Here is a 12,927-nt window from a genome sequence, read left to right on the forward strand (position 1 = left end):
CAACCCACTCCAGTAATCTTGCCTGCAGAAACCCATGAACAGAGGAGTCTGGTAGGCTACAACCCATGGGGTTGCAAAGAGTTAGATATGACCAATCGACTAAGGACACACACATATAGTATAGTATAAACTCTAAATCAGCCGCTAAAATAACAAAACAAGGAATCACAGCTAATAAATCAACAAAGATGATAATTAGTATCATTAAAAAAACTTGATCCAAAAGAAGGTAGAATAAGAGGAAAAAGGGAACAAAGAACAGATGGGATAAATAGGAAAAAAAAAAGATGCTGGGCTTAAACTTAACCATATCAAGACACAGACTAGGAGGGAGTCATTACAAAGCATATATCTGATAAAGGACTTGTATCCCGATTATATGAAGAACTCTCAAAATTCACTAAGGAAAAACATAAGCCAGTAAAATAACAGTTCCCCCAAAAAGATGTGGATAGCAAATAAGCACATTAAAAAAATAAAAAGCTTATCATTTTTATTTAGGAAATGCAAATTTAAACCATTGTGACTAAATAATGACTGAAATTAAAGAGACCAAGTGTTGGGGAAGATGTGGAGGGACTGGAAATACCATATACTGCACATTGGGATATAAAATGGTACCGCCACCTTGGAAAATAGTTGGTCACTTTCTTAGAAAGGTAGGCATACACCTGTCAAATGGTCTAGCCATTCTTCTACCAAGCACACATTATACATCCATAGAAGGCCTTGTATATCAAGGTTTGTAGCAGCTCAGTTTGCAAAAGTCAAAAAATGGAGAAAAAAAAAAAAGTCCGTCAGCTGGTTAGTAAGTAAATGAATTGTGGTTTATCTATACAATGAAATGCTACTCAGCAGTAAAATAGTAATGACTTATTGATCTGTGCAGCAACACAGATGAATCTCAAGTTACATTGAGTGAGAGAAGCCAGAGAAAATAGAATACATGAAAATAGAATGAAATAGAAAATAGAATTCATTTTTTATTTCATTATTTCATTTCTTTTTTCCAGTTTCATACTATAGTTGACCCTTGAACAATCCTAGTTTGAATTGCTTGGATCCCTACTTTTACATGTTTGGTTTTTTTTTTCCACTAAATGCATACTACAGTGCTACACAATCCACATTTGGTTGAATCCTCAGAGGCAGGAGGACTCTTGCCTAAGGAGAGCCCAGTAACTGTGAAATATGTGGGGATTTTTGACTGCACCAAGGGTTAGTACCCCTAACCTCTGTGTTGTTCAGTGGTCAGCTATATATTTCAATGTATTCAACAGTTCTGTCATTGGACAGTTTGGTTATTTCCAATCTTTTGTTATTATAACAAGGCTTTGTATATATATCTTTCTAGCATTTGTTACTCTAGTTCTAATATCTTTGAGACAGATCTTTAGAAGTGGGATTGTTGTGTCAGAGGTTATTACACAGGTGATTTTGGGAGATGTTGCTAGATTCTTGTTCATAGGGGTTTGTATCATTTTGTATAATGATCAGTAATGTATGAGAATACCCATTTCCTCTGCATTCTCTCACTAAAAGAGTATGTTGTTAAATGTTTGGATCTTGCCAATAGAAGTGAGAAATGGTATCTCAATATAGGTTTAATTTGTACTTCTTTTATTATGAGTGAGACAGAGCATGTTTCCCTATGTCTGGGAGCTCTTCTCTTCCTGCTTCTTTCCTGAGGACTATCTTCATTTTTTTCTACTCATTTTTCTGTAGGCTTGCTGGCCAGCTTCTCTATTTGTAAAGTTCTTTAATCTTTAGGAATATTAACCCTTTGTAATAAATTTCAAATAATTTTTTCCTCAGGTTTTCACTGTCAGACTTTGCTTATTTTAGTCCAAGGGCTGGATCCTGTTTTTTTTTTTTTTTTAAATTTCTAAGTAATCAAGTTCATGAATCTTTTCCTTTAGATCTTGAGACATAGTTAGGAAGGTTTTCCTCCCTCCTAGTAATCAAGAAAACTAACCAATCCGATCACATGTACCACAGCCTTGTCTAACTCAATGAAACTGTGAGCCATGCTGTGTAGGGCCACCCAAAACAGATGGGTCATGGTGGAGAGTTCTGACAAAATGTGGTCCACTAGAGAAGGGAATGGCAAACCACTTCAGTATTCTTGCCTTGGGAACCCCAATTATGAACAGTATGAAAAGGAAAAAAGATAGGACACTGAAAGATGAACTCCCCAGGTTGGTAGGTGCCCAATATGCTACTGGAGATCAGTGGAGAAATAACTCTAGAAGGAATGAAGAGACAGAGCCAAAGCAACAACACCCAGTTATGGATGTGACTGGTGATGGAAGTAAAGTCTGATGCTGTAAAGAGCAATATTGCATAGGAACCTGGAATGTCAGGTCCATGAATCAAGGCAAGGAAGTGGTCCAACAGGAGATGGCAAGAGTGAACATCAACATTTTAGGAATCAACAAACTAAAATGGACTGAAATGGGTGAATTTCACTCAGCTGACCATTATACCTACTACTGTAGGTAAGAATCCCTTAGAAGAAATGGAGTAGCCATCATAGTCAACAAAAGAGTCTGAATGCAGTACTTGGATGCAGTCTCAAAAATGACAGAATGATCTGTTTCCAAGGCAAGCCATTCAGTATCACAGTAATCCAAGTCTATGCCCTGACCAGTAAAGCTGAAGAAGCTGAATTTGAACAGTTCTTTGAAGACCTACAAGACCTTCTAGAACTAACACCCAAAAAAGATGTCCTTTTCATTTTACAGGACTGGAATGTAAAAATAGGAAGTCAAGAAATACCTGGAGTAACTGGCAAATTTGGCCTTGGAGTACAGAATGAAGCAGGGCAAAGGCTAATAGAGTTTTGCCATGAGAATGCACTGGTCATAGCAAACACCCTCTTCCAACAACACAAGAGAAGACTCTACACACGGACATCACCAGATGGTCAATACCGAAATCAGATTGATTATATTCTTTGCAGCCAAAGATGGAGAAGCTCTATACAGTCAGCATAAACAAGACTGGGAGCTGACTGCGGCTCAGATCATGAACTCCTTGTTGCCAAATTCAGACTTAAATTGAAGAAAGTAGGGAAAACCACTAGACCATTCACGTATGACCTAAATCAAATCCCCTACAATTATACAGTGGAAGTGAGAAATAGATTCAAGAGATTAGATCTGATAGAGTGCCTGAAGAACTATGGACGGAGGTTTGTGACATTGTATAGGAGTCAGGGATCAAGACCATCTCCAAGAAAAATAAATGCAAAAAGGCAAAATGGTTGTATGAGAAGGCTTTACAAATAGCTGGGAAAAGAAGAGAAGCAAAAGGCAAAGGAGAAAAGGAAAGATACACCCATTTGAATGCAGAGTTTCAAAGGATAGCAAGGAGAGATAAGAAAGCCTTCCTCAGTGATCAATGCAAAGAAATAGAGGAAAACAATAGGATGGGAAAGACTATAGAGATCTCTTCAAGAAAACTAGAGATACAAGGGAACAGTTCATGCAAAGATGAGCTCAATAAAGGACAGAAATGGTATGGACCTAGCAGAAGCAGAAGATATTAAGAAGAGGTGGCAAGAATACACGGAAGAACTATACAAAAAAGATCTTCATGACCCAGATAATCACGATGGTGTGATCACTCACCTAGAGCCAGACATACTGGAACGTGAAGCCTTAGGAAGTGTCACTATGAACAAAGCTAATGGAGGTGATGGAATTCCAGTTGAACTGTTTCAAATCCTGAAAGATGATGCTGTGAAAGTGCTACACTCAATATGCCAACAAACTTGGAAAACTCAGCAGTGGCCACAGGAATGGAAACAGTCAGTTTTCATTCCAGTCCCAAAGAAAGGCAATGCCAAAGAATGCTCAAACTACAGCACAGTTGCACTCATCTCACATGCTAGTAGAGTAATGCTCAAAATCCTCCAAGCCAGGCTTCAGCAATACACGAACCATGAACTTCCAGATGTTCAAGTTGGTTTTAGAAAAGGCAGAGGAATCAGAGATCAAATTGCCGACATCCGCTGGATCATGGAAAAAGCAAGAGAGTTCCAGAAAAACATCTACTTCTGCTTTCTTGACTATGCCAAAGCCTTTGACTGTGTGGATCACAATCAACTGTGGGAAATTCTGAAAGAAATGGGAATACCAGACCACCTTACCTGACTCTTTGAAAAACCTGTATGCAGCTCAGGAAGCAACAGTTAGAACTGAACATGGAACAGACTGGTGCCAAATAGGAAAAGGAGTATGTCAAGGCTGAATATTGTCACCCTGCTTATTTAACTTATATGCAGAGTACATCATGAGAAACACTGGGCTGGAGGAAGCACAAGCTGGAATCAAGACTGCCGGGAGAAATATCAATAACCTCAGATATGCAGATGACACCACCCTTAGGGCAGAAAGTGAAGAAGAACTAAAGAGTCTCGTGATAAAAGTGAAAGCGGAGAGTAAAATAGTTGGCTTAAAGCTCAACATTCAGAAAACGAAGATCATGGCATCTGGTCCCATCACTTCATGGGAAATAGATAGGGAAACAGTGGAAACAGTGGCTGACTTTATATTTTTGGGCTCCAAAATCACTGCAGATGGTGATTGCAGCCATGAAATTAAAAGATGCTTACTCCTTGGAAGGAAAGTTATGACCAACCTAGACAGCATATTAAAAAGCAGGGACATTACTTTGTCACCAAACATCCGACTAGTCAAGGCAGTGGTTTTTCCAGTAGTTATGTATGGATGTGAGAGTTGGACTATAAAGAAAGGTGAGCACCATAGAATTGATGCTTTTGAACTGTGGTGTTGGAGAAGACCCTTGAGAGTCCGTTCAACTGCAAGGAGATCCAACCAGTCCATTCTAAAGGAGACTAGTCCTGGGTGTTCATTGGAAGGACTGATGTTGAAGGTGAAACTCCCAATATTTTGGCCAGCTGATGCGAAGAGCTGACTCATTTGAAAAGACTCTGATGTTGGGAAAGATTGAAGGCAGGAGAAGGGGACGAGAGAGGATGAGACGGTTAGATGGCATCACCGACTCAATGCACATGAGTTTGGGTAACTCCAGGAGTTGGTGATGGACAGGGAGGCCTGGCATGCTGCAGTTCATGGGATCGCAAAGAGTTGGACACGACTGAGCGACTGAACTGCACTAAATTGCTTCTTGGAAGAAAAGTTAAGACCAGCCTAGATAGCATATTTAAAAGCAGAAACATTACTTTGCAAAACAAAGGTCCATCTAGTCAAAGCTATGGTTTTTCCAGTAGTCACGGATGGATGTGGGAGTTGGACTATAAAGAAAGCTGAGCACCAAAGAATTGATGCTTTTGAACTGTGGTGTTGAAGAAGACTCTTGAGAGAGTCCCTTGGACTGTGAGATCAAACCTGTCCATCCTAAAGGAAATCAGTCCTGAATATTCATTGGAAAGACTGATGCTTAAGCTGAAGCTCCAATACTTTGACCATCTATGCGAAGAACTGACTCATTTGAAAAGACCCTGATACGGGGAGAGATTGAAGGCGGGAGAAGGGGAGGACAGAGGTTGGATGGCATCACCAACTCAATAGATACCAGTTTGAGTAAGCTCAGGGAGTTGGTGATGTTAGGGAGGGCTGGTAAGCTGCAGTCCATGGGGTTGCAGTGAGTCGGATAGGACTGAGTGACTGAACTGAATAAACAAGAAATTCATCCATATTTTCTCTTGTACTTACTGTTCTCATTCTTACATTCAGGTGTCTGACCTAGTTGGAATTTATCCTTATGGACAGTGAGGAAAAAAAAAAATCCCATTTTTATTATTTTCCACTTGGTTATCTAGATATGTCAATGCGACTTGTTAAAAAGTCTGTTTTTCTCACAGCTCTTACTGTACTATAAATTGCCAATGTAGTTGGGTCTATTTCTAGAAAATCTGTCCTGTTCCATGGTCTGTCTGGATGTATTCTTGGGCCAGTACCATACTTTTTAAACTACGGAGCATGCCTTAGCCCACTACCCCCCACTCCCCCGCTTCTGTTTCTAGCTTTCCCTGTTTAATTGTTCTTCTGAATTGACTTTATATTCAATTCATAAACATATATACCTTTAAACATCTAAAAACGTCAGCCCCTCCATCCTCCAGGGTTAATATTTTTATTATCTTCCACCCTTAGAACGCGATTTCCAGACTGGCTTGTCCTTTTCCACAAATCCTAAAACGGTAAAATGTGGGACTCAGAACTGACCCCACTGGCGTAAATGTAGAAATGACAAGATTCCCTAGAATTATACTTCTTAGAGGGGCATCAGCGAGAACGTGGGCGCATTACGAACATTAGGAAGCTTGAAAGTGAGCCGGAGACCGCAGAGGGCCGGGAAGGAACCGGGCCCTGCGTCGCGGCCGAGGCGGAGGGTGGTCCATCAGAGGGACCGGGAGCGGCCGGCGTCTCAGCACTTGGAGATAAAAGGGTGCAGCTCTGGGCAGGCGTGAGTGGGGCATCTTTTTCCTTTCGCCCAGCCTCCGCTGATTGTCCTCGGAACGCCCGGGCCCAGGGAATCGCGCTTTCTCTCCCAGTTGCTGAGCCGTTCCGTCTCCCCTTCCTGTTGCTCGGTGTCTTTGCTTTTCTTCCCCGGCCCCGCTCGACCATTGGTTTCTTCCGCCGTGGCCCCGCCCCCTGCGGGCCCGGCCCCCGGAGGCATCGGTACTTCCGCCCGGGGCCGTGTGTTATGACGTGTTTTCTAGGAGGCGCGGGGCGAAAGTGCCAGCGGCCGAGGAAGGCGAAGTTCAGTCCGGGTTTCCGCCCCCTGAGCCGGGTCTTTTCGGAAGGAGGAAGCGGTGATAGAGAGGGATTTTGGTGCTGTCCCACCGGGAAGCGTCGGCCGCGCTCCGTTGTCCCGTCACGATGGACTCAGTACCTGCCACTGTGCCTTCTGTCACCTCTTCCCCGGGGGACCCGGAGCTCCTGGGACCCCTGTCGGTGCTCTACGCAGCACTCATAGCCAGGCTCCTGGAGGTGACGGCCCTCTCCCCCAGCTCCGGCAGGCGGGTGGACGAGTTCTGAGCGGAGTGGGTGCCCTGACCGGGCGAAGGAGAAATAAAGTGTGTGTCAGGCTGGAGGCGGGCAGGGCGTTCCGGTGCTGTTTAAGGAGATAGTGGGAGTGTATTTGAGAAGGTTTTGTGGCGTTTTCATTTTTTTAAATTGAGTACTTACGATGTGGCAGGGAGTGTGTTGCTTTCGACTGTACAGTCACGGTCAAAATAAGCGAGCATCACATCCCTGCGGGTCCTTTTCACTTGACCCATGACGCCTTTGGGGGATGGGGTCAGTACAACAGAAAATAGTATAGAAGCGGAGAGGAATGTAATGCCCTGTTTGTAATGAAACAGTTTCTAGGAACCAGTTAAAATTCACAGCGGTCTGTCTAGACCAGTTATCGGGAACTGTCTGAAGTTTCAGTGTTTGTCTTTATGTAAGTAGAGAACAGTTGAGACTTCAGATCTCAGAGGAAAAGCTAATTGTGGTATTCCTTATCACTCTGGTTTTATTAGCATCCCTAAAAAACTTCTATAGTAATGTTTCAGTTTTTTTTGCTGTGGCTTCTCAAATCATACAAATCAACTAAGAGAAAAGGGTGATCCAGAGGGATTCTAGCCGTGTGTTGGACAAAATGGTGTTTTGGAGACTGTTGCGAAATGGAAATATATGCTCCACATAAAGAGATTGAGATTTATAATGTTTAAAAAGACTTCAAGCCAAACAGGAAAGAGGAGGCTGCCAGTATCTTCTTTTTATTTAAGCAGTGGAAATACTGAAGAACATTCAGGGGATCTCCGTCTAATGGAGATGAAATTAGATTTCTGTGGATGATTCTCTGTGATGCTTTATTGTAAATTTCTTTCAGGTTTCCCACTATTTCTAATGTTTCTCTTCCAGCTCCTTGCTACATTGCCTGATGATGTCCAGCCTGGGCCTGATTTTTATGGACTGCCATGGAAGCCTGTACTTATCACTGCCTCCTTAGGAATTGTTTCATTTGCCGTTTTCTTCTGGAGAACTGTCCTTGCAGTGAGTAAATTAATTTATACCTTTAGACTCATTAAAACAGGAATATCACTGGCCCTTTTGCCTTTCTTTTAATTACTAACTTGAACTCAAATGAATGCTTGTAATCCAAGCTAACATTATAAAATAATTGAGTGTAATCTTTGTTGGTAAAGACAGGTGAACAACATGACATGTGTCTAATCTCAGTGGGGAAACTTTAGTTTATGAATCAGAAGCCTTAAAAATGTTCATGTCCTTTTGTATAGTATAATACCATGTCAAGTAATCTATCCTAAAGAAATAACCAGTCATAAAATATATACGGGGTGTTAAAAATGGAACCATATTAATTAGAGTGAAAACCTGACAGAACCTAAATGATGTGTTGTGGGGGCAGGTTATTAAATTATTGTACATCCATATAATGAGATATTAGGCAGCTCTTAAAATTTATGTATTTCAAAGACACTGGGGTACAGAAAATGCTCACAATTTAATGTTAAGTGGAAGAAAGCCACAACCAAGACTTTACAGTGTAGATAAACTGTTTATTATGTAAAAACATATATACACACAAAAGAAATGCTGCAAATGGTAAAAATATATATCAAAAATAATTTTTCCGTCTTCTTCCTTACATATATGTTTCACGTATTTTCTAATTTGATCATATGCTGTTGTGTTCAGAAAACATCTTTTTATTTGGAAATACAGATTACATAGTGTCCAAAGACACCATTAAAATTTTTATTCCTTAGAGTCCTTTTCTGTGCGTAATTTGTCTTTCACGCTTATAGGTGTATGTGTTCTCGTACAGATACATACTTAATGATTCTGTTTCATGGTCATCTAATGTAATTGGGGGAAAAGTTATTCTGTATAAATGAGCTTTGCAGATGAAAAGGTTTCAGTTGAAGCTTAAAGTGGCCAGAAACATTTAATGCATGCATATCTTTCTAAAATTGAGTCTTCTGATTTCCTAATTCTCTCAGACATATCATTGTTAATAAGTTTTCTCTCCTTGCACACGTGATTGTAAAATGATTTTAAAAAAAAGATCTTTTGCCTGGATTGTTGTGAAGACCTCTTAAATCTCATGGGGCTTTTCCTCAGCTACAAGGGAAAAAGATAGAACAGACAGCGAAAACGTTTTCTATTTTCTAGTCTTTATTGTCCCATCTCAAAACCTCTGGCACAAGGTTATGTAGGCTTTATGTGCTGACTGCTGCCCCGCAGTCTCAACATTTGGGATCTTGTTCCATACTCTCATTGCCAGCTCCTTGCTTCTTCCTGCTTTCTCCTACCTGTTGATTTCGGTGAGAGGAGGATAAAGGAAGCTTACTTTCTCATTAGCAAGGCTATGACATTAGAGAAATTGTCATTAATTTCTGTGTTGAAGCTGAATGTAGTTTCTTGTGGAAAGTGAAAGTGAAGTCACTCAGTCGTGTCCAACTTCTTGCAACCTGTGGACTGTAGCCCACCAAGCTCCTCCGTCCATGGGATTCTCCAAGCAAGAATACTGGAGTGGGGTGCCATTTCCTTCTCTAGGGGATCTTCCCGACCCAGGGATCGAACCCAGGTCTCCCACATTGCAGGCAGACGCTTTAACCTCTGCACCACCATTAAAAATGGTGTTAGATACTATAACAATACTGAGATATCGTGGATGATTTGTGGACTGATCTGAGCATCTCATCACCATTTATGACATTTGATAAAGGGAGCAGGTTACAGAGACATTCAGTAACACTTTTTTAAAAATTGAGTACTGCTTGGATTTTACCCGTAATTCAGTGCTGACCCTAGGGGATGATTTAGAAGATACTGGCTGTTATTTCTCTTGTTGCTTGTGTATTTTCCTTTTGTTGTTGTTTAGTTGCTAAGTCTTTGTCCAGCTTTTCCCTCGGCAGTCTTTTCCCTTTTAGATTTATGACCTCCATTTTTAGGGAGTTGGGAAAATCAGATGGTCTAATTTATCCGATTTCTAAATTCACCCAGTAGCCAACTTTGATTAGGGTTTCTAAGATGTTTTCTGGTGGAAGAAGCATATCTTAGTTCCCTGATTATGCCTTTGTTTCCTCAGAGTCTTTTTCAGTTATCTTTGTTTCGAGATCTCATTCTGGCTGTTTGGGGCTGCCAAGTAAATGGTTTTGGGTAAATGAAGCATTAGTGTATTTAACAGGAAAATGTTACTCCTTTTTCACTTTTTTTAAATTGCAGTATAATGGACAAGTAATATTATAGTAGTCTCAAGTGTGCAAAGTAATGCTTTGATGTTTGCATGTATTGCAGAATGATTGCCAAAAGCCTAGTTGACAGTCCATCACCAACACCTAGTTACAAGATTTTTCCCCCCTTGGTTTGGGAACTTTTAAGATCTGCTCTCTTAGCAGTTTTCAAATATCTAATAATCCCTTTCCATTACGGAACTTAGGTGCTCATTTACTAAGATTGGTGCTCATTTAAAGAATACGTGAATGTATCTTTCATTGCAAAAATAAGGTATTTACCTTAGTGCATTTATCCATCAGGAACTATTATGAAGTATCACTACCAGTTACATTTGAAATGTCTTTTTTAGCCTTTTCCTATTTGTTAATCCTGTGAATCCTTATGCTTAATCAGACCATTGTTAAATTTTCATTTGGTTATGATTTGACTGTTAAGAACTATAATAATTCTATTAGTAAGATGTCTTGACATCAAGCTTATTTTTTTCTCTTTTAGGTAAAGAGTAGAGTATATCAAGGTAAATATTCAGGCTTATTGTTTGTGCTGTACCCTCAGTATTGATATTTGATCTGAGTTTTATGTAAGCTAAAAGTAGAAATGGTGACATCTGATCTCTGATTAATTCCTGAATATTTTACTAATCCCAGGTTGTATGCTTACATGACAGTAGATGGTGATGCTAGTAGGTGAGAGGAGATGAGGTGGAACAAATTGTGAGTGTAGGGAAAAGATTCAGTGTAAGCAGACTGACTTTGCATGTTGATATAATGCAATCTATTACCTGTGAACATGTTCCTGTGCTAATGATTTATTCAATACAATAAATATTTAAGTAGATAATTTGAGGAATAGAGATATGTCAGTATGCTTGCATTTTCTGTTTCTGTTTTCAAATGAAATATATTTGAAGTGATCACATTTTCTGAGAAGAAAGATGTCCACGAAGGGGAAAGATATGGAGCTAAAACATTTTACCATATTTCTTATCTTTGAAATAAATTTGAAGTGGAATCTCACTGAAATAAGGGTTGTTATTATGTTTTTCTTAAATTTTAGTATGTTTATACCCTATTGCTGTTAAACACAGATTTCTTTTTAAAAGCATAATAGTTCTGCTAAGTTCATTTACCTCAAAGTGCCAGATAACATGTCTTTGCTGCTAATACATTGGGTAATTCACTTTTTAGTGATCATGATAATTTTATGGATTTCCCACCCTTTTAGTCACTGAACAGCAAATCTCTGAGAAGTTGAAGACTATCATGAAAGAAAATGCAGAACTTGTACAAAAATTGTCAAGTTATGAGCAGAAGGTATTATTCTTTCATTTCCTCTCTCCGCCTGTGGTTCTGTCTTGAGTTATTTCCTCCTGTCTTATAGTTCAGTTATTACAGTGTTTTTAAATCACATTTTAGTTTCATTATCTCCTACAAACTCTTCAAATATAAAGCAGTCATCATACATGTCTTACTGCTTTCTTCTCTCAGGGATCTCCTATTTGGAGATAAGTTTTAATAGCACTATAATTTATGTTTCTGAAGTTTGAATGCTTTATTTTATATAGATCAAGGAATCAAAGAAACATGTTCAAGAAACCAAGAAACAAAACATGATTCTTTCCGATGAAGCAATTAAATTTAAGGTAAAAATTTCTTCTTTTTGAGATTACATTCTAAAAACTAAAGGAAAACAATGAATGGTTGTTTTTAATCCATTTTTTTTTGTAGGACAAAATCAAGAATCTTGAAGAAACTAATGAAATTCTGGGAGACACAGCTAAAAGTTTACGCGCTATGTTAGAGTCTGAGAGAGAACAGAATGCTAAGAATCAAGACTTGGTAAGAGTTTTGCTGTTAAGTGTTGCTATAATTTGGCTTTTGAACTATTTTGTAGGTTGTGTGAGACGAACTCTGCATTTTCCTGTGCTGTAACTAGAGTCATTGAAAGTCAGGGAAGTGGAACCTACTTCTGTGCATTTTTGTGGGATTTTAAATACTATTACCCCAAGTTACTATTTTTATGGGCCTAGAAAACATTTTTTGTCCCCTGCCCTGGGTAATTTTCACGTTGCTTGGCCCTGCCCTTTGAAACATGTAGAGCAACGAAGAAATAGTTGCCCCTTTGTGTGGTCTTAGTACTTTGTTTTGATTTATTTTTGCATGTTTTGTTTCTAAAAATAAACTTTAAATACTTGAACAGTTTTTGAATTACATACAAGATGCAAAAATAGTAGAGAATGTTCCCACACCCAGTTAAGCTTGATCACCTGACTGAGGTAGTATTTGACAGGTTTCTCTGCTATGAAATTAACCCTTTCTCCATCCTTTGCATAGTATACTCTTTGGAAGAAGGTTACTGTGCACAACTCACAGTTAAAGCTGTGAAGAGTTGGCCTCCATCTCCGTGACAAGGCAGAGTATCTTTGTAAATTTTGGAATTCTCTTCCTGAGATTTGGCTCTTCTCCCTCAAGTGCAGTCATTTTTAGTTTAGCAAGAGAAGTTTTAAGTGACTTTGGGATTTTTTTATCACTAGGAAAATTCATTGATTTGAACTGGTTTAATTGATTTTTTTTTTTCATTTTCTTTGCTTTGACTTTTTAAATCTCATCATGTACCACATTATGTCATAACTAGGAAAGTTGTGAATGATATGAAATGTTTATGTCTTCAGTATTTTCTT

The 12,927-nt window shown here is 39.3% G+C and overlaps 1 protein-coding gene across 4 annotated transcripts in view; it reads left to right on the forward strand.

Moving 5' to 3' along the window:
- MIA3 (MIA SH3 domain ER export factor 3) overlaps window positions 1-12,927 on the forward strand; it is a 55,537-nt gene that overhangs the window by 26,495 nt on the left and 16,115 nt on the right. For 2 of the 4 annotated variants that reach the window (XM_042257097.2, XM_042257096.2), the window contains exons 1-6: window positions 6,704-6,983; window positions 7,905-8,036; window positions 10,743-10,764; window positions 11,472-11,560; window positions 11,812-11,889; window positions 11,975-12,085. In XM_042257097.2, the coding sequence (XP_042113031.1) occupies window positions 6,873-6,983; window positions 7,905-8,036; window positions 10,743-10,764; window positions 11,472-11,560; window positions 11,812-11,889; window positions 11,975-12,085 (543 nt within the window). In that variant the 5' untranslated portion in view covers window positions 6,704-6,872. Of the gene's footprint in view, window positions 1-6,703; window positions 6,984-7,904; window positions 8,037-10,742; window positions 10,765-11,471; window positions 11,561-11,811; window positions 11,890-11,974; window positions 12,086-12,927 lie in introns of those variants that run through there. The other 2 variants (XM_012187082.5, XM_042257095.2) reach the window with 1 other exon arrangement.

The sequence above is a fragment of the Ovis aries genome, chromosome 12 (genome assembly GCF_016772045.2).
Source record: "Ovis aries strain OAR_USU_Benz2616 breed Rambouillet chromosome 12, ARS-UI_Ramb_v3.0, whole genome shotgun sequence".
NCBI lineage: Eukaryota > Metazoa > Chordata > Mammalia > Artiodactyla > Bovidae > Ovis > Ovis aries.